The sequence below is a fragment of the Heterocephalus glaber genome, unplaced genomic scaffold (genome assembly GCF_053883595.1).
Source record: "Heterocephalus glaber isolate CG9 unplaced genomic scaffold, H.glaber_assembly_v1.0 deba00001479, whole genome shotgun sequence".
Classification (NCBI taxonomy): domain Eukaryota; kingdom Metazoa; phylum Chordata; class Mammalia; order Rodentia; family Bathyergidae; genus Heterocephalus; species Heterocephalus glaber.
Genome location: NW_028258316.1, coordinates 22,800,635 through 22,822,319, shown reverse-complemented (window position 1 = coordinate 22,822,319; position 21,685 = coordinate 22,800,635). Strand labels below are relative to the sequence as shown.

The 21,685-nt window shown below is 34.2% G+C and overlaps 1 protein-coding gene and 1 pseudogene across 1 annotated transcript in view; one reads left to right on the top strand and one right to left on the bottom strand.

Annotated features, from left to right (window-relative positions):
• The window catches only part of Ugcg (UDP-glucose ceramide glucosyltransferase), a 35,647-nt gene extending 18,475 nt beyond the window's left edge, over positions 1–17,172 (top strand). Inside the window, exons 3-9 of the mRNA XM_004849571.4 lie at positions 8,447–8,549; positions 9,472–9,573; positions 11,059–11,171; positions 13,135–13,313; positions 14,271–14,357; positions 15,083–15,272; positions 15,831–17,172. Of these exons, the coding sequence (XP_004849628.1) occupies positions 8,447–8,549; positions 9,472–9,573; positions 11,059–11,171; positions 13,135–13,313; positions 14,271–14,357; positions 15,083–15,272; positions 15,831–16,001 (945 nt within the window). The 3' untranslated portion in view covers positions 16,002–17,172. The remainder of the gene's footprint in view (positions 1–8,446; positions 8,550–9,471; positions 9,574–11,058; positions 11,172–13,134; positions 13,314–14,270; positions 14,358–15,082; positions 15,273–15,830) is intronic.
• LOC101715709 (KRR1 small subunit processome component homolog pseudogene) lies at positions 3,541–4,875 on the bottom strand (annotated as a pseudogene).
• Positions 17,173–21,685: the final 4,513 nt, after the last annotated feature.

Genomic DNA, 21,685 nt, shown 5'->3' with positions numbered 1-21,685 from the left:
TTGTAAATACTTAGGAATTTCAACACTCTCTATGGGGAAAAGGTTGAAGATTCACCATGAGCTTGGCCTCATACAGTTTAAGCTTTAATAGTAATTGTCACAGGACAGGGATGGGGAGAAAGGGTATGAAGTCCCTTTCTGACTGCCCCATGTCCATCTGAAGTAGAAACCGCTGAGGAAACTTCCTGGAATGGAGACATTGTGAAGAGCTGGTAGTTTGAACATAAAACTCTCACTCCTTGAGAGGTACATATAAATATCAGAGAGAGCAGGCAGCAATAGTGAGAATACAAGGTTTATTGGTCTGAAATGGGACACAAGACAGCTAGGCCTAACATGAATCCCCTTGAAACTAACTGACTTGGAACCAAGAATAGGTTACAGTAAGTAGCAAGGTAGGACTTCGACTTAACTGATTTTTAATTTCTTTACTGATTTTTAGTGCCTAATTGTATTACTCATGACTACTTACCAATATAATTTGTACTATTTATAAACTCAGTGTACTCAAAGAGCTTCCAGTTTTCTGGAGATAGAAGTATTCTTTTTATAGTTTCCCTTTAATATTTCACCTCTTATTTCTTGGAAAAACTTTGATTTGTGTATTTAGCTTTACTGCAGCTTCATAAATTGCCTAGTTGAGACACTGCTGTTCAAAGGGAATAGATTAGTTGTAAGAAGAACTTGTCTTTAAATTCTACCTGTTTGATTTTCAGTATAGTTAAATTTTCTCTTCATAATCTCTTCATTTACCTCAAATTTTTACCCCATTGCCTCAGTTTTTTTCATAGCTGTTTTTGCTACTTGAAATTTTTCCTTATTTCCTCAAAACAATATGACCTACATATTGAGAAGGAAGATAATATATAAATTACACTTTCCATGGTGACTGGTTTTCATACTTTCTTTCCATTTAGCCCTTATTTTTCTCAGTAGCCTCAGTGAAAAGAATAGCAAAGACACTGATGTATAGCCTTAATTCTGTGATGGTGAACATTTTAGAGCTTTCAGTGATAACAGCACTCTGAGCATGGGTGCCACAAGTTCACCAAAACTGCCTTACTGCATCTCTTTTTAAGTATGTAGAATGAATATCATTCAGTTTGTTTTGTTTTGTTTGGTGTTTTTTTTTATCACTATGAATTTTGGAGTTTCAATATTGAATGCTAATTTAAAGCAAAAAATTCTAATTTCTTCTGGTGTATGTATGTTTACATGTAATAATTTTAGAGATTTCAATTAATGTACATGTATTATCCATTTAAGTGAATGTCATTTTTTTAAAAAAAAGATATAATTTTATGTATTTGATCTTTTAAACTAGAAATATAAAACGTGGCCTTTTATAATTCAGAATGATAAATAAAATTAATTATACAGTAAGCTTTGTAATAAAAATGGAAGTTTTTCAAGCCCTATATTGTGTAAGTAAATACAAAGGAAAATTATTTTTATTAATGAGAGAATATTTTTGTTAGTTATGAATAAGTCTTAGAGCATAACTTAGAATGATATGCATTAATCATTGTGAAAAATAATCTCACATTTCAGTATGTAACCATCATCCTGTCCTTTCCCATTTAATCACCTTAATCCTTGAGCATTTAATTTTTATATTGTAGCCACTGTGAGTTGATAAGTAATGAGAAGGTAGTACAGACTTTAATTATACAGAGTTTTAAAAAGTAACCCTGGGAGTCCATTAACTATGAACATTTAGGAAGAATTGATACTTAATTTCTTCTGAATGAATGAATGTTTTAAAAATCACAATTGAGAATTATCTCAAGAACTGTAGTTTCACTTAGGTCTTTTTCCATTTACATTATATCATTGAGGGATTTAAGTTGGTTGAGAAGAAAGCTATTTTGGTACTCAGTACAAGATGAATAATGGTGTATGCAGAAGATTTTTTTTGTGTAATACAGTTTTACTTTCTAATTAAAAAGAATTGTTATCTGTGTAAATAGAAAATTTGGAAAGCGGAGGAGAAGTACAGAGTACTTTTATAAAGAGCATAAGTATAAGGAGAATTTTGATCTCACAACATTTGCTCTTTTAAAAACCAAATGGGGAGAAATGTTCCACCAGATGGTAAAGGTTAAACCACTGAAATCACACAAATCAGAGTGTGAACTGATAATGTATTTGTGTAACCAGAGAAGCAAGTTGTCAGAAAATATTCACATGCCTGCCAGGCCCATCACACTTCAATATTTGCTTTGAATGTGAACATCATTTTACCAGAGTGTAGAAACATCTTTATTATGGATATTACTTTCTCCTCTGTTTAGATTTATAAGCCATTTTGGACCAAAAGAAATTTATTTTTGAATGCATATAGAAGTTTTAAACTTTAATTTTGGATATATGTAAGAATATTTACCAGTAGTACTTGTTCTGAATTTTTAGCTGTTAGTTGGGTGAGACTGTACTAAATCACCCTGAAAGATTTCTGTGCTTTAAGTATCTTATAAATCCATTTTTATATTGGTACATATTTTGGAGGGTGAAAACTAAGAATGAGAAAAATTGCGCAATTCATTTCCTATGAAATGAAGTACTCATTTGGCATCAGCATAGATGGGATTTGAGGGGAATCAGCAGTAGCAGGAGGATTCAGTATTCTGTATCTAAAATGTCTTGCTGGTTTCACTTCATTAAATTCAGGCCATATTGAGAATTTTTAAGTTAATGGTCAGAGTTAACAGAATGAGGCTGTGGTAATTGTGATGGGAGGGGAGATCTGTTTTGCAAATGTAGAATTGGTTTAAAATGTTACAAGACAGAGCCCTTTTTTTTTTGGTATGGGGGATCGAACTCAGGACCTTGCACTTGTGAGGCAGATGCAGTGCAACTGAGCTAAATCCCTGGCCCTAGAGCCATATTTTAGATCCTTCATTGTCAGTGGTGTAGCGTCTATACAAGAATTTTTTTTCTCTCTCAGTAGTCGTCTAACAATTAAAAATTTTAAAAAATATTTGATCATGCACAGTCGTTAGCATGTAGTAAAATGAAGTTTGAAAGATTTGGAATTTAACTTTGAAAAACTGTAAATCAAACCATTCTTTTTTTCTTTTTTTTTTTTTTTGGTATGGGGATCGAACTTGGACCTTGAGTTTGCAAGGCAGGTGCCAGAACCACTGAGCTAAATCCCCGGCCCAATCAAATCATTCTTGAGAAGTCAAAATTTTGAACTTAGAGTGGTTTTTTTGAAAATTTTGCATTTATTTTTCTTAAAACCAAATGCTACGGTAGCATATTTAAAGAATAACCAACAGTTCAGACATTCTTTGGATTTAATGCATAATTACAATAGTCATATGCACATCATAAAACTAAAAAATAAAAAGTTATTCCTAAAATCATGTGTCAGTAAAACCTGCCTGGAACTGGTTATACAATATACACGACATGTATACTACTTTGTAGCACAAAATTTCTCATAACATACATGAAGAATAGAATAATTTATATTTATAAAAAGTACTATTTTATGAACAACTGAAACTCAGAAAAAAGTGATCAGAATACTATAGGACAACTAATGCCCTGTTTCTCAAAATCCTTTACAAAAGGAGGTAGATTCATAAATTAACAGTTCAAGGTCTGGTATTTTAATGTTACTTTTTTATCTTCTTTTTCTTTTCATCTGTTTCCAGTTTAAGCTTAACTTCTTCAGCTGTAAGGGCTCCAAGTTTCTTATTCTTTGCTTTCTTAACCTTTTCCTTGATGGTAGCCACATCAATTTTAGTTTCAGTAGAAGCTTCCTTGCAACTGGCTTTTCTTTAGGTGGAATAAACGCTTTATTTCTTTCCTCTTGTCTCTTACTGAGAGCTTCTGCTTCTTTAGCCTTTATTGCTTCCATTTTCTATCACTTCTCATTTGCCTTCAAAAAGTATTCACCAGTAGTCAATTCTTTGCCAACCTGACTTTCTGGCTGTGGTGGTGGGAATGGTATATACTCTTTCTTAACAATTTTTTTCTTTGGTTCTTTGCATTTATTCACATTTTTGTGTTTGAACTGTGGCAAAAATCTTTCCCAACTTTGTGATCGTAATTCAGAATCTTTTGCCAACTCTTGTTTAATCATTAAGATTTTTATATTATAAATTGGGTGAATATTCTTCATTGTATCTAGAACTACTTTTCAAACCTCTTTTAAGCCACTAAAAGGTCCAATGGCTGAAACTGTGTTTCCCTGAACCATAATGTAACAGTTTGTTAAGAGTTCCAATGCCTTCAGAGTAGATCCTTTGGGACCAATAAGTCATTGTCTTCTTTTTACGAATCTTTCATTTCTTCTTACTAAAGAACCTATTTTAATGATGTCACACGCAACATCATCCTGAAGATTTAGTACTGCCTGTTCAAATGAAACACTTCTTGCTAACAGTTTTATTAGATCTCTGGCCCTGATGATAATGTATGGATCAAAAGTCTTCTTTGTAGTACAGTCATGCTGCCCTCAGTCAGGTCCAGGGTTGCATTAATGTGATGTTCATTCAAAGCCTTCTGCACCAAAGGCCAGCACTCTTTCAAGTAGGCCTCTCTATATTTAGGAAACAAAGTTGCAAAACTGCGCTCCTCCAAGAGTCTTCTGGGATTGTCCTCTTTAGAAAAAGCTGGTTCCTTCCAGCCATCAGGAACAATGAGGAGTTCTGATTCATCTCAGTTCTCTGGCTTCGGTTTCTGGCTATGAAATTCATTTTTCTCAGGCGCTGCAGACAGCCCGTTCTGCGAGGAGGACGCCATTTTCAAACTGTTCAGAATGGTTCTGTTATAAAAACATCTTTTTTTTTGTACTAGGAATCAAACTCAGGGCCACCTCACGCTTGCCAGGAAGACACTGTGGTACAAAGCTACATTCCCAGCCCAAACATCCTCTTCTTGACATCATTCTTTCACTTAGAAGTTAACCAGGTTACCAGGGTGTTGGTGCACCCCTGTAATCTCTTTACTTGAGAGGCAGAGGCAGGAGGATCAAGTCCAGCCATGAATACATAGTGAGTCCTTGTCCCAGAAAGCAAAACAAAAAAAAAGAAGTTACCCAGGACAAATGAATTAACAAACATTTATCACCTACTCTGTACCAGCTAATAATATAGGCATTTGGGGTCTAAATCCATTTTGTTATGGAATTTATATTCTATTTTAATCCAAACATTTTCATAAAATCTGTGAGCATGTTATATAGTTATTTATAAATTAGAACTCAAGATGTTTCAAGACATCCCTAATTGATATACATTGTAATTGATTCTGACATTAAAATGCTTTGGGACCTAAGTGTGTATGTAGCTCAGTGGTAGATTGCATGCTTAGCATTCCCTGAGTTCAGTACCTACTGTGGTCATACACACAAACACAATTTTAAAAGAATATTTTTTCCTGTTTACTATAGTTTAAAAATTTACAATCCTAAGGTACACAATGCTGAATTAATGAGGTTTTTCTGATATTTATACATTTATATCTTATTCATGTACCTAAATTTACTAATAAATGAAAGATTCACTATTATTGTTCAGTATTCAGTTCTTAAATATCAAACGGCTGAGTGTTATTAGTTTGTGAGTTTTTTACATTGATCTTGTCAAAAGTCTTTTCACTGTTGAAAAAGAGAAAATGATTCGGTTCAGCTGTTTGTACAGCAGCCTTACTAAAGATTTGAGGGAGGCCAACCTTCTCCCAAGCTTGGAGTCCATGTCTAGAGTTCGTATATTCAAATTATGCCTGTTTAGATTAGAATTGACTGTAATTTATATCCCTTGCAGATTTATAAAGTAAATGCTTTCTTTAAATATCTTAAAGGTATATTTTAATACACACTGTGCTTTTTAATTTAGTGTCTAAACCTTTTGAGTGTGTAAAATACCTGAAAAGTTATTTTTGTGTTATCTACGAAAAGCCTTTAACCAATTTAATGCCTTGCATTTTACCAGTTGCAGTGTAGTGCGAATGGTTAAACTATTATAATACAGAGATTTCTAGCAAATAAAATGTTTGATCAAACTATGTAGACAAAAAGTGTCATAGCTGAGAAATGAAAGTTCCTTGTTAAAATCTGACACTTAGAAAACACTTGGAATGCTTCCTCCAATTTGATATAATTTTAGTATTAAACAATTCTAAAAGCTACAGGTTTAAGTGTCTGCACATGTTTTGGATAATATGAATTAAGTTTCATCTGCACTCTAACTAATTAAAAGGTATTTATTTTGATACTAAGTTTAAAAGGGATAATCAATAAAAATTTAAACCTTACACCTCAGTAAAGGTAAACTACACCTCTCTTATAACTTCCTTTACTTAACACTGTATACTCTCAAAATACTTGTGCTACAACCCAGTTTACTGGTTTAGCTATTTTCTTCCCATTGAGTGCATTTGTAGTATTATATTTTATAAAATTTCTCTTGCAGGAGTGAGAGTACTATTTGTTTGTTTGTTTGTTTGTTTTGTTCTTGGTACCAGGGATCGAACTCAGGTCCTTGCCATTTACGCAGCAGGTGTTGAAACCACTGAGCTAAATCCCTGGCCCAACTAATTTATCAAATTATATTGCTGTATCTGTGAAATAGCATGAGTTAGAAAAGTATTAAAGCAACTATACTTTGTTTAGTGGGGAAAGAAAAAGAAATTCTTTGGAGGAAACTGAGAAATTTACCATAGTAGGAATGCTAGTTATTACATTTGCCCATTTTTAATCGTCATTAAGGGCACTACTTTTTGATAGTTTCAATAAGTATTTTTAGAGTCAGGACAGGAGGATGGATGGCTGACACTTTTTATGGCTTAGACTTGACTCTTTGGGAAATCTTTCTTTGGGAAATTTCCAGGGTATGGCAGAAATTATGTTCTTCCCATTCTTAGATTTCGGTCTGATATCTAGAGACTAAATATCTATTGGTTTTAATCTTTTTTTTTTTGTACTGGGGATTGAACTCAGGACCTTGTGCTTGCGAGCAGTGCCACTGAGCTAAATCCCCAGCCCTGTTTTAATCTTTGAGTGATAATTTTGGTCAATTACCAGTAAAGGCAGATATTGAATAGGATATAAAGTAAACATTAATAGGTGGAAAGTACACATTGTATAGCTATGAACATTTTTTAAGTCTTCAGTAGTGAAGGCAATGGACAAGCTTAGTTAATTAAACCCTTTTTTGGTAAATAGTCATTAATTTTTATGTCCAAAGGCACTGTAAACATTTCATTTTTACTAATGTATCCTCATCGATAGAAGTAAATAAAATTGGCCTTGCTGTTAACTTGAGTTGGACCCTGCATGTTAGACAATTAAGATGCTTTGTCCTTGGCTCTTTTGTATTTTTTAGAGCACATAGCTTTGTTACTTTTTCATGGACATAATTAACTTCCCTCCTCTACTTAAAAATATTGAGCCGGGGCCGGGGATTTAGCTCAGTGGTTCTGGTGCCTGCCTCGCAAGCGTGAGGTCCCAAGTTTGACACCCGGCACCAAAAAAAAAAAAAAAAAAAAAAAATATTGAGCCAGTTTTAGAAAAAGGATTTGGTAGGAAATTTGTTTTTGAGTCAGCATAAATTTCTGTCACCACTTCTGAAAAAAAATTACTACTTAGAGTACATATTCCACAAAATAATAGAGTAACATCTTTGTATGTAAAGCAAACACTTTAAACATTTAGTAGTTTACTAAATGGTAACTTAAGAGTTTTTAGCTCAAGATTGTATAAACCTGGCTGTGTGTCAGAATCACTCCCAAAAATTCTGATTCAGAAGTCTAAGAATAGGGCCCGATTCTTTTTTTTTTAAATAAATGTTCTGGAGTTATTTTGATACAGCCATTCAAGTGTTAAGAAATTACTTCTGACTAAACACAGCACTGAACAAAATAAAATTATGGGTATTTTCATAGTTATAAAGCTAACAAAGTACACTTTTCTGGATAGTAAATGTTATATCAAATTTGATTTTATTTTTAAAAGTTCTACAACAAAAAAAATCTAATCTCATTTTGTCCTTTCAGTTTATTATGATGGGATTTTATTTGTAATTTCTAGTACCGTCATGAAATAAAACTAAGTTCTGGGACAAAGCTTCTAGAGAACGGAGGGTGTATTTACTTTTCTTCCTGTCAATGTTGCATTTTACTTTACTGAACAACCTAGGAGCATTGAGTAAGTCTTCAATGGTGAAGGCAATGGACAGGCTGGATCCAGTTTGCCTGAATAGCCATGCCTGTCGAAGTCCTGGGTGCCAGGACTTCAGTCTTGAGCACTGCCAGGCTCTTCCCCATTCCTTCTGCTTGCCCTGTCCTGGAAAAAGCACTATTTATGTAACACTTGTTATCATAAGTGTTTGTATCCATTAATTCTCTCTTAACTTTTAAACTTTATATATAAAATTGCTTGTTTCTCTCATCCTTTTAAAAAGGTTAATTAATATAAAACTTCCTCTTTGATTAGTATGAAGTACTCCTTTGTGTACAAGATCATGATGATCCAGCCATTGATGTATGTAAGAAGCTTCTTGGAAAATATCCAAATGTTGATGCTAGATTATTTATAGGTAAGTAACAAATTCTACACTAACCATGTTGCTTCGATAGTATTAAGTATTGTAGTCTTTTCTGTGTTAAACTACAGATTAAGGTGTTAGTCCCCCATTGAATTTATTAGCATGTTTTAGTTCTAAGCTTTTTTTTTTTTTTTTTTTTTTTGGAGTAGTGAAAGATGTTCAGGCTCCTTCAAGAAAAATTATAAAAATAAAGGTTTTTTTCATGTCTATGATTAACAACAAAAGAATCACCTTTTACTCATTTCAATGTGTGGCCTTTTCTATATGTGACTATTATTGGGAGTATAATAGAATTTGCTTTTGTTGCATTGTAAAAAGAGTATTTTCCAAAACCCTGTGAAGCTTATTCTAAAGACTTGTAGAGGTATTTTTGCTATTTAAAAACAAAATTTTTTTTAAACAGAGGTCTGATTTGAACTCTCTGTTCAATCCAAATGATCAATTTTGATATGCTCTTTTAATTATCACAGCTTTGAAATGAATCATACAGTTTTTTCTATCACTTTTTTAAATTGACAAATAAAATTTATTTATAGTGTACAATATATTTTGAAAAATGGAAATAATGTAGAATAGCTAAATCAAAGCTTATTAATATATGCAATACCTACACGTTTGTGGTGAGAAATCTACATTCAGCAGTTTTCAAGTATTGAACACATTGGTATTACAACCATTGCCATCATGTCATATAGTTATCATTAAATATTGATTCATACTTACTATTAATGCAATAATTTAAGAATTAGAAAACTGAAACCATGAATTTTCAAAGAAATAATAAGATATGTGAAAATTTGTTTACATTACTAAATATGAAAATACCTTTTATTGCTCTTTACCTGTATGTTTGTAATAGAAAAAATTCTCAATATTTCATAAATCTTTTACTGCTGTTCTTTTACATTTTTAGGTGGCAAAAAGGTTGGCATTAATCCTAAAATTAACAATTTAATGCCAGGATATGAAGTTGCAAAGTATGATCTTATATGGATTTGTGATAGTGGAATAAGAGGTGAGATTTTTCATATTTATTTTATAAAACTTCATTTGATGATAAATGCCCAAAACAACCCAAAAATAAATTTATCAGTCCTTTTTATTTGCCTCATAATTTATTTCATCATTATTTCATGGTAATATCTCCAGTTAGACTTACTGAGAATTTAATTTCTTTTATCCTACCCTATGGTGTCATATATATTAAAATATTTTCACTTTGAAGAGAAAATTCCACTATTGAAACAAATAGCCAATAGTCCATTACACAGTCTACAAACTTTCTTATGTGTATAATTTTCCCTTGCTTGTGTGACACTTTGCTTTTGCTTGAATCAGTTGTGGCTTACTTAATACACGACCTCACACAAAAGGACAGAAATCAGTAAGCGCAGATTTTACTTAAAGTACATGCAATTATTCAAATACAACCATCTTTTTATTTTGATGATTTTTGCAAGAAGCCTTTTAAGCATTTATTTTTCTGTAATATTTTATTCTAATTATCTTAAAATTTCTCAGCCTCACCACTGTTGAACTCTGGGCCTGATAATTTTTTTGTCATGGGGGCTGTCCTGCAGTGCATTTTTATCAGCATCCCTGGCCTCAACCCACTAGATGCTACAGGCAGCCCCCTTCAGAGTTGGAACAGCCAAAAATATCCCAGACATTAGCATGTGTCCCCTGCGACGAATTACTCCTGGTTTTGAACCACTGACCTAGAATATGAATGTTTAAGTTCCAGATACATACAACTTTGTTCTATCTTGTAGGCTTGGCTCTTAATAACTAGAAGGAAATAAAAAATAGTTACAATAGAAGATGTTTGCTATGTGAAGATAGAACAATGATTTACATTTTTATTAGCTTAAAATGCAGATTTGAAAGGTAACAAATGTACTGCAGATCAGGACCATTGCAAATCTTAACAGCTCATGCTCAGAACCTGTTCATTTTTCACATTTCCTATCTTATTTACTGTCATTTTTGTTACACATTTCAGTATAAAAATCAGTTAGATATTATTTCATTCCATTCCTACTAGCAGTTTTGTGATATCAGGGGCATACTTCTCCCACTGATAGAGACTCAGTTCCTATAGTTGGAGGAGAGAGAACTGAGGTCTTTTGACCACAGCTTCCCAATCCTTTTCCGTAGAACATATTGTCCTTATCCCATTTTGGAGGTTCTGACACAGATAGGCGGGGTGGTTAATGTTTTCAAGCTACTGTGTACCCTGCCTCTAGTACAGAATAGATATATACCAGGCTGAAAATACAGAGAGCAAATTAGCTTATTATTAAGTATGCCTTTTTGAAATTTTGTGTTCTAGTCAGATTGAGGTTCATCTACTCAATCCATATATTAAAAGGAATTTATTTCTATTATAATTTAGTAATAGTTCACAAAGTAATATTTTACATTAGTGGCATTTTACTAAAAAGTAATTTTTTCTCTCCCTTCTCCCCACCTTTTTTGTTTTGTTTTGTTTTAATTTTAGTAATTCCAGACACACTAACTGATATGGTTAATCAAATGACAGAAAAAGTAGGCTTGGTTCACGGGCTGCCTTATGTAGCAGACCGACAAGGCTTTGCTGCTACGTTAGAACAGGTACGTGTGGTGGTTATAAATAACACTGGCGTTGTTAGATCTCTAATCTCCTAGAAGCTTGAGACAATTCTGAGAGTTGGGATTGGCTACCTGAAGTTAATTGTATGAAGTGCATTTGGGAGTTTTCTGTGAACTAGAATCCTCAAGGTGAGAGAAGCTGTTTTCATTACGGGAAATTCTTAGGCCCCTGGGATAACTTGACTAACTCCACAGAGCTGTGGGTAGCTGTGCAGAGGAGGCCTCTGTGGTGCTGTGATCCTCACTTTCATTCTAGAAGTTTGTTCTAGACTGTTGACTTACATAAAAAAATCTGTTCTTTCAAAGATTCAAACTGAAAACAACTTTTTTTTTAACATCAGGAAATATTTCAGGTATACAAAAAATTTGTTCATACAAGTCCTTCTAAAATACATTTATTTCCTTTTAAAGTAGATTTCTAGTAATTTTCTGAGAAATTTTTTAATCTCTCCCTCTCTTATCAGTGCTGCTCTATACCTCAACCTTTTCTTATAAATTATGTAAAAGTATAAGAAATGGGGCTGGGGATTTAGCTCAGTGGCACTGCACCTGCCTCATAAGCGCAAGGTCCCGAGTTTGATCCTCTGTACCAGAAAAAAAAAGTATAAGAAATGAAAACAAACCATTATAACTCATTCCTCTACTAATTTGAGAAAATTTAAATTGTTTTTGTTTTAACATTTTGGCACTTTGCTTTTTTGTAAAGAAATATAATTGAGATAGGACTCTAAAAACAATTTGTATCTTATTTTTGTTACTTCAGAACCTTCTCCCATATTAACTTTTTTTTGGGGGTACCAAGGATTGAACTCAGGACCTTGTGCTTGCGCGGCAGGCGCCAGAACCACTGAGCTAAATCCCCGGCCCTCATTTTGTTTTTTTGTTTGTTTGTTTGTTTGTTTAATAACTGTTTAAGGGATTATGATGTATGATTCTGGTCTTAGAAGCTGTTTGATTCAGCCCTCCAAACACTTTGGCTTCAGTGGAGCCTAGGCTTAGGGTAGGTAGCAAGAATTATATTCTTAGTTACCCCTTAGAATTCTCTTGTTCTGTAGTGTGTCATGTTGGTGTGTGTGTGTGTGTTTGTTGTGTGTTTGTTGGTGTGTGTGCGTGCATGCGTACATGCGCACATATCTACCATTGGGAATGATCACCGCTCTTTATTTCACTGCTAATTAGAAAGGCAGTATATCTGAGGCATGAACAATAAATAGGGCTTTATGTCTAATAAGTGGAATGATGACAAGCTTTTTCCAAAACTGATTTATCACCTTACATACTATCATGAATTCAGAGTATTTCTAGAGAAGGGCAGTAAGAGATGGGAGATAAAATTTCAGTAGCCACTTTATTAATGAAAAATACAGTAGAAAACAAAATTAGGGAAAATGGGGAGAATCTTACTGACTCAGAGTCAGAAGCCAATTGTGAAACCTTTCAAGAGAAGGAATTAAGAAATAGAATAATCCTGAAGGGATTATATAAGCATACATGCATATACATAGAACTGTATGTGTATGCAGGTATATTGGTCAAATAAACTAAGTAAATCCTATGTTTTGTACATGTTTTTACATAAGCATCCTAAAATAGGATACATTAAAAACCTGTAATATTTTCATGCCTATTTTTACCTGTTTTATTTTGTATCTAGATTAAATCTTTGAGTCTTACAGTATTAGAGAAGACAGTATTTATTTGAGAATAGAATAAGCTTCTTCCTTTTGAGGTAAATATTTCTTTGTAATGGTGATAACAAGAGTAGTCAACCATACTGCTGACGGCCTGCTATATGTACACACCACAGTGTACACCTTTTATTCAGGTAGTTTATGTAAGAATAATAAGATATTCAGTCAAATTTAAAGAAAATCATTAGGAAAAAGAACTTACACCATACTTTTAACAAAATTCTAAATGTATACTTTTGTGTTTTTTTGGGCAGGTGTATTTTGGAACTTCGCATCCAAGGTCCTATATCTCTGCCAATGTAACTGGTTTCAAATGTGTGACAGGAATGTCTTGTTTAATGAGAAAGGATGTGTTAGATCAAGCAGGAGGGCTTATAGCTTTTGCTCAATACATTGCTGAAGACTACTTTATGGCCAAAGCAATAGCTGACCGGTAAGAAAACTAAAGTTAGCCGTAGTATTTTTAGTACTTCTGTTGGTTTATTCTTTCTGTTCAAATGATGGACTAGGACTTCTTAATTTTATTTCATTTTATATTTTTGCTAGTGAATGCAGAATAGGTTTTTAATTTTGGTAAAGCAGTTCATTTTAATTATTATATATTAATGTTTAGTAAATGTACTGATTCCTCTGTATTCTTCCAATTAATGTGGTTTGATGTGATTTTAAAAAGCTTCTCTGTGATTGTGCATTTTCATTAGAATAGATGTGAATTTCTGTTTTAGAAGAATTAAAGCTATCAGAATAGTCAAGCATATTATACCAGATAAAATTTTAATAGAAATATCATTTCAGAATTTGACATTTGTCAGCAAATTATTTGATGGCTTTGGTAAGAAGCCACCTTGTGATTCCATAGGGCTAACAGTATTTTCTTTATCAGAAAAGACTTATTTAATTATAAAAATCATTGCTTTGCATGATAATTTACTAAAAACATTTTAAAAATTGAAGTATATTTTCTAAATTCTCTTACAATAGTGTTTATGTGGTTCATGATCTGTTGTCTTCCATAGGACACGTAATGCCATTTGTTTTTATTTCCTATTGAATACACATATACAAATACACACACACACACACACACACCTACATATCTTTTTCAGGGAAGAAGAGGTAGTAGTGATCAGAGACTAAACTCTTAAATACAGAACTCTGTTCATTGAGTACTTTCAGAATGACTGCACTTCTTCCAGCTTATAGATGACCCTATCTTGAGCCAATGTAATTGCTCAAATATTCTTAAGTAATGTGCCGATCCTGACTGAAGACTAGGTTCACCCTGAATACCAGCAGTTGCTTCCTCTTACCACGATTAATGAATACATATCCAGTCAGGCTTGTATGTGTTCATCATCATAGATAATTTTATAATTATCTTCATTTTCAGAGGTTGGAGGTTTGCAATGTCCACTCAAGTTGCAATGCAAAACTCTGGTTCATATTCAATTTCTCAGTTTCAATCCAGAATGATCAGGTAAATCAACTGTCATCTTTTCATACTTTTAAAAAAAAAACAAGAGGGGGGCCAGAGATTTAGCTCAGTGGTTTCGCCGCCTGCTGTGCAAGAGCAAGGACCTGAGTTCGATCCCCAGTACTAACAACAAAAAAAAAAAAAAATGAGGGGATGTAATTTTTACATGGTCTAACATAATTTTAAAAATACATCTAAAGGTCAGATTTTTGTTCAGTTTAGTTTCAGAAAATAGTTTTAAGCTCCTGTATTAAAATAAACTGAATGTCTAAATGTATTTTCTTTGCAGTATAACACTGAAATATTAAAAAAAGAGACATTGAGACTTCATTTATTTAAAAGTACTAAGTTTACCAGGCTGCCTTCAAACTTAGAATTCTCCTGCTTCGGCTTCTTGAGTAGCTGGTATTACAGGAATGTGCCACCATGCCCGGGTTGAGTCTTTGACTTTTTTTATATGCTGTTCTTATTTCCTAACTTTTAATGCCCTTTGATCAGATTTTATAATCTGTACTCATCAGAATATAAGGCATGCAAATGGATTTATAGATTTTTTAAAAATATACCAAATAAAAATAGAGAAGAGTTTCATCAAAACAAATCCAAAGCTCTTTAAAGAGGAAGGATTTTATAAAATAATAAGGTAGAAGAGTGATCATTTTGGAGTAAATTTCATTAGTCTTGTCACCAGGCTGTTGTCTTAAAGAAAATCCTTTTTATTTTTTTAGGTGGACCAAATTGAGAATTAACATGCTTCCTGCTACAATAATTTGTGAGCCAATTTCAGAATGCTTCGTTGCCAGTTTAATTATTGGATGGGCAGCTCACCACGTATTCAGATGGGACATCATGGTATTTTTCATGTGTCATTGCCTGGCATGGTTTATATTTGACTACATTCAACTCAGGGGTGTCCAGGTATGTGTTTAGGCATGAAAAGCTTGGCAGTCATTTGGTAAACTAAAACTATTTTAATTTTGAAAAGGTTACAGAAAATCTACCTGAACCATTCTTCAACTTCCCACTGAAAGTTAATACCAGATTGAAACGTTACTTTCCCGAGTAGAATGGTGGTATAACATTTTGGTTTGCAACTTTCCATTGGTTATACAGCCACTTTTATAAAGGCTCCCAAAAAATGATGTTAAATGAACAAATATTCAAAGCAGGAATGTGTTAAGATAGTAGTTATTTTAATACTGGTTTTACTAATAATTCACATTTTCTTAAATGGTATTGCATAGCAATTAAATTACCTAAGGAAGGGCCAGGGATTTAGCTCAGTGCTTCCGCTGCCTGCCTCACAGCGCAAGATCCAGAGTTCAATCCCTGATACCAAAAAAAAAAAATTACGTGAGGAAGCTGACTTTATTTTATTTACTAGACCTAGAAGAATGAAATCCAAAAATTTCATGTTTTAACTGTGTCTTTATCCTGCCAACAAGCAACTTAGTTCTTGTTTATTTTCATTCCTAGGGTGGCACGCTATGTTTTTCAAAACTTGATTATGCAGTTGCTTGGTTCATCCGTGAATCTATGACAATATACATTTTTTTGTCAGCATTATGGGACCCTACTATAAGCTGGAGAACTGGTCGCTATAGATTGCGCTGTGGAGGTACAGCAGAAGAAATCCTAGATGTATAACCACAGCTTTGTGACTGTATATACAGGAAAAAAAAGTATTATAAATTATGTTTATATAAATGCTTTTAAAGATCTACCTTCAATAGTTTTTATCACATGTATGTTTTGGTATCTGTCCTTTAATTTATTTTGCATGGCACGTGCATCTGTGAAAAAAAAAAAACAAAACACATCTGTAGTCTTGGCCAAATGAACACTTTATTTTGTGGAAGTAGAGAATCAAGAGAATTGGTTCTAGGAACCCAGGTTTTTTTTTTATTGTTGTTTATTTTTTTAAACAAATAAATATATACATATATATGAATGCTCTGCGGCAAACACTATGACAGTATCCTTCAGTAGAGAAAGTTTCTTATTTGTGGGTACACTCTTTTAGGATGTGTATGGGTGGGATGACTGCAGGGCAGCTTTATTTGAGGTAGAAAAGACTAGAAGGTCATGACTTTCCTGTCTAAAGTGGATTGTATTGTGCATTGAACACCCCACCATGAGGTACTAACTGAGAAACTTTTTCATGCTTTATGCCTACCTCTTGTAGTTGTTGCAGAACAAATACAAATTGTAATAAGGTAGCTAGGCCTTGCAAAAACAAATGGGAAAAACTTTTAAAAAATAATAATAGAGCTGAAGTCTAGTATTTATATGAATCTGTGAGAGATATTTTTTTGGTCTCACTGCAATGAACCAAAAGTGGCCGAGTTTGGTTTTTAATTGGAGCCATGTATTGAAGGCATCTTTTTGACCAACTCTTGTTGGTTCTGTCTTGAACCATTGTTAATCACTGTGCTGTAATTAGTATAGCTAAATCTTTCCTTCCCTGCTCCTTGCCTAGCCCCCACCCTATCTTTCCTTAAGTTTTTTCAGGGGTGGGGTGGGGTGGGGATGATTTTGTTTTAGTGTGAGTGGATGTTTTGATAGTTGTAAGGAAAAATGCATTTCAGACACATTTCACACATGAGCTATTTTCTTACACAGTATGTCTTATTGTTAATAAGAATGTAATTTCATGATACAGGTATTTAATATCTTTTTTAAGTAAATATTCTAGCCATCAATAAATAAATTGTAGTAGAGTATTAAGAGGAGACAAGATGAGTTTTACTCTTCAAACCAATCAGTATCAAACTAAGTCTACTGTGGTTTTTTTTTTTTAACTATGATAGTCTAGTCTTATTTAAATTGGATTTTTGTATTCCAGTTTGTATGACAGAATAGACTAAACCAGCAGTAGTTGTAAATGCATGCTGTAATTTCACTCTTCTCTCCCCATCCTGTGGCTAAACTTGCTTGTCAGGTTGTGCTTAACTTGTGGTGAACTGGACTTGTTTTTGTTTTTTAAAAAAATAAGCGAAAATGTAAGGGACAGTGCAAAAGCCTTTTTAAAAATTTTTGGTAGTGGTATTTTGCTTTTTTTCAGGAATTGGTGGTGTGTTGTCCATATGAAGCCTACTGCCAGGCTGGGGATTTAGCTCAGTGGTTCCGCCACCTGCCTTGCAAGTGCAAGGTCCTGAGTTCGATCCCTGGTACCAAAAAAAAAAAAAAGTTTGAAGCCTACTGCGAGGGGTAACACTGGCAATGTGGCAGCTTCACTTTCTAAATTATTACAGTTCCCATGTCAGTGCATAGTGCATAGCATATTAGCAATAAGTAAATATTGATAGAAAACACTTTCACTTTACTGAGCCAGTTCATTTAATTGTCTAATGACTATGTACGTGATTTAAATTGCAGTATATCTATAAATGTGTATATAGTGGGTATACACATTGTAAGTTTTTCTCTGGGCCAAACTGCGCTTTTTTTTTTTTTTTTTTTTTTTTTTTTTTGCCTTATGATGAATTTGTTTGAAGGGCATTTTCTTCATAAACAAAGGCTTGGATGCAAATTCCTTTCTTTATGTGAAATGGGTAGTTTTGTTCCCTGAGGAAAGTTGAACAGTGAAAACCAGTCTAGTGGTGACCCACTACGTCCTTATTCTTTTAAATCACTCTTACATGAGTTGAATTTTGCTAATCATGTTTGAATTTGTTGTTTTGTTTAATGAAGTTTGGTTGATGCCATCCTTTGCACTGCTGAAGTGAAATCTTGCTTATTATCTAGCTTTTTTGCTGATCTCAGTATGGGCAAAGCAACAACAAAACCAAAATGGCTGAACAGACTTCTTATGTTTTGTATATATTAAAAAAAAAATGACTGTTCTGTATGTGTTTTATGTGGTAGTGGAATATTTCCTTAAAGTGAAGCTTCACATAAGCAGACAGAGTGACTTTGTTTATCAAGTTTGGAGTGAAGATAAAATGGTAATAAATAATTTAAATGTTGAAGGAAGCATCACAACAGAACTGTAGGAGTCCACATTTAATAAACTGTCTTTTAAAAAGTGTCTAGAATATACCATGTGTTATTATTTAAAATCATTGTCCTAAGTTTTTTTGTTCAAAAAATAAAAATTTGAATACAATCCAAGCAATAAGAATGTTATTATTGTTTACAGTCTTTTATATTTTTATAAGTAATGTAACATGCTTCACTATTCACATCAGAATTATTGCAAGAGTTCAGACAAGTGGTAATTTTCAAATCTCCCCTTACCTGTGCTACAGGCAGTCCTGTGACTTAAAGTAGGGCTTTTCTACATTGTTGCATGTTAGAATCACCTGTTAGAACATTTTTTTAAAGGTATGGATGCCTGAGACCTAAACTCTGCTCCTGGCCCTTCATTACATGTGGGAAAGACCCGGTGTTCCCCTTAGGCTCCTCTCCTCTGGGCTCACAGCCTGAACTCAGCCTTTGAGACCTTGCCACTCCTGTGGCTAGGAAAGCTTTACCCAAGGGAAAGCCTGGGATCTTATTGCCATTTAAGACCTAAATGGGAAATGGACTGAGCTGTACCCAACCCACTGTTCAAGGCAGGCTCCTCCTAAGCTAGAGGCATTCCCAAGCCTGTTGACCACCAGCCCACAAGGAACAAACTAGAGAACAAATCTCACATGAGAGAAAGAATGTGCTATAGACTGAACATTTGTGTTCCCCCATCCAAAATTCATGTTGAGACCTATCTCCAATGTGAGGGTATTTCAGGGGGTGGTTTTAGGAAGGAGGCTAACACCCCAGAGAACTCCCTTGCCCCTTCTTCCATGTGAGAACATGGCGAGAAGGCACCATCTGATTATCAGACTGTGGACCCTTGCTAGACATCAGATCCGCCAGTACCTTGACTGGTGGAATGAGCCACACATCTGCTATAGAAGGCATAATAGACCAAGAATCTAAAAGGGATCTGGCTGTGGACTTCCAGAGGATCCACTACTAGCTCCTTGACCCAGTAAACAAGCTAGTTCCTGCTACCCCCTAAGGTCTAAGAAATGATCAACAAAAAGTTGAATATGGCTAAGCAAACCTCGAAGATCCCTTACCTATATTATAAAGTGAAGAAGGCCATGTGCACATTGACTTATGATCACAAAGATGAGGTAGCTATGGCCTTGGTGGTAGAGCTGGGAGCATCCTTTGTATATATCAGGTCTCAGTGGCGTACATTTCTCTATGGGGTCACACTAAAGTTCTGCCTTTTAAAAGTTTAAAACTTAAACCTTAAACAGGTTTAATAACCCATCTATATTCAACTCAAAAACCCTAGAGAAATAGGAAAAGGTCCAAAGGGGTAGGGGTGGTGGGAGGAGATGGGGAAAGGAAAAATTATGAGAAAAGAAAAAAAATGGAAACGAAGTCTATGTAAATAGGGAAGGGTGGAGGGGTGAAGGGTGCACAGGTAATGGGGAAAAAATAAGAACCAAGATACATCACATACAGGTACAACCACCCAATGATAAATGTAAATGTATTGTATGCCTAAAATGTACCAATAAAAGAATAAAATAAAAACCCCTAGAGAATCAGTTCCAAACCTGTGAAACAAGAATGTAAATTACTATAAAGTTAAAGATAAAATGCTTTACATACATCATCAATAAGAGATTACACATACCACAAGACTACGTTCATGTGAATAAAAGTAGACCTGAAGTTTTGTCAGTTTTTTGTCAGTGCTTCATAATCATATCAACTTCATTTTGTTAGAAAGTAAACATTACAAGATAAGGAACAGCTATCCCTGCAGATATGCATTTAATCGAATAATGTTTTATTAAAATGTCTGCAAGACATTTTAATGTCACTATCAGCATTTTCTAAAAGCAAGTAAGAAATATGTCTTTAGTTGATCATAAGCAGCAAGATTCCCAAGAATCACAACCCCTTCCCAGTTTGGAAAAATTGGCAGACTTGATTATCTGTGTAGACTATTAGTCATCAAGACATCCAGGCTCATAGTATGAACTTGTAATTACCTAATTGGAAGCACTTCTCTACAAGAGAGCCTGCACCAGCCTCCTCTGCTGCCTGCACACCTCCCATTGCAATCACGCTGCTTCTGCTTTCAGTTTTTGTCACCAGCCCTGGTATTTCTGTCATCTCCCCTTGTGATATTAGGCAGAGAACAGAGGTAAGATGTTGAGTCCAGTAGCCTGTGGTGTAATTGAGACATGCAAACGGAGTGGAATTGAAAGTGAGGACTTGCCAAGTGAGGGGTCATTTCCACAGAGCTGATGGCTGAAGACAGTGAATGTGGTAGCCAAAGATGGATCCCAACTGATGAGTGCTGAGGACAGAATCTTAAAGACCTATTTAGAGATACAGCTGCAGAAAAATAATCCAAAAAGAGAGGTTGCCAAACCTTGTGTTAAACTGGACTTATTGGTACCTGTGGGCCTTTGAGCAGCTCCCTCAATCCTTCTGAGCCTGAGTTTATTACTATCTAGAATGGTAGATATTAAAGCACTTTCTAAGATTATATGGATGATTATTATTTTTTTTATTGCTGACTTGACTTTTTCAAGAAAGGGAATTTCTTAAGGGGTCCCCAGCCCTAAACACAGTGCACATTTTTATTTTGTTCTTGCTTATTTTTATGTTGCTTAATCTCTGACATGGGATTTTTTTCTTTTTTGTTTTTTATCAGTACATGTTCGCAATACATTAATTGTGGGGAGTCTTACATACACATCTTAATTCTTTTTATGTGCCCTTTCCCTTACTCCCCATTTCCACCACTCAGCCCCCTCTTGGTGTGCATAAGATTTGTCTCCCTGTTTCCTATTAAACTTGGGTCTGATTTACTTCTCCTAATGTTATGATCTCAAGGTGCATCCATTTTCCTACAAATGACTAAAGTTTATCCTCTATAGTAGAGTAGTACTTCAGTGTATATAAATACCACACTTTCTTCATTCACCTATTAATGGATCTATAGGACACTTCTAAGATTTAGTTTTTATGAGTTGTGCTACTATAAATACGGGAATACATATATCATTATAATATGATGTCTTTAACTCTTTTAGGAAGATACCTGGAAGGGGAATAGCTGAGTCCAGTGTAATTTCTAGTTTTAGTATTTTGAGGAGTCTGTATATTGATTTCCATAGTGGATGTACTAGTTTACATTTCCACCAACAACAGAGAAGGTTTCCTTTTTCTCTGTGTTATTATTTGATTTCTTGATGATATCCATGGTCTCTGGGGCAAGATGGAATCTCAATGTTGTTTTAATTTGCATTTCTCCAGTATCTAGCAGTGGTGAACAGTTTTTCATGTATTTATTGACCATTTATACTTCATCTTTT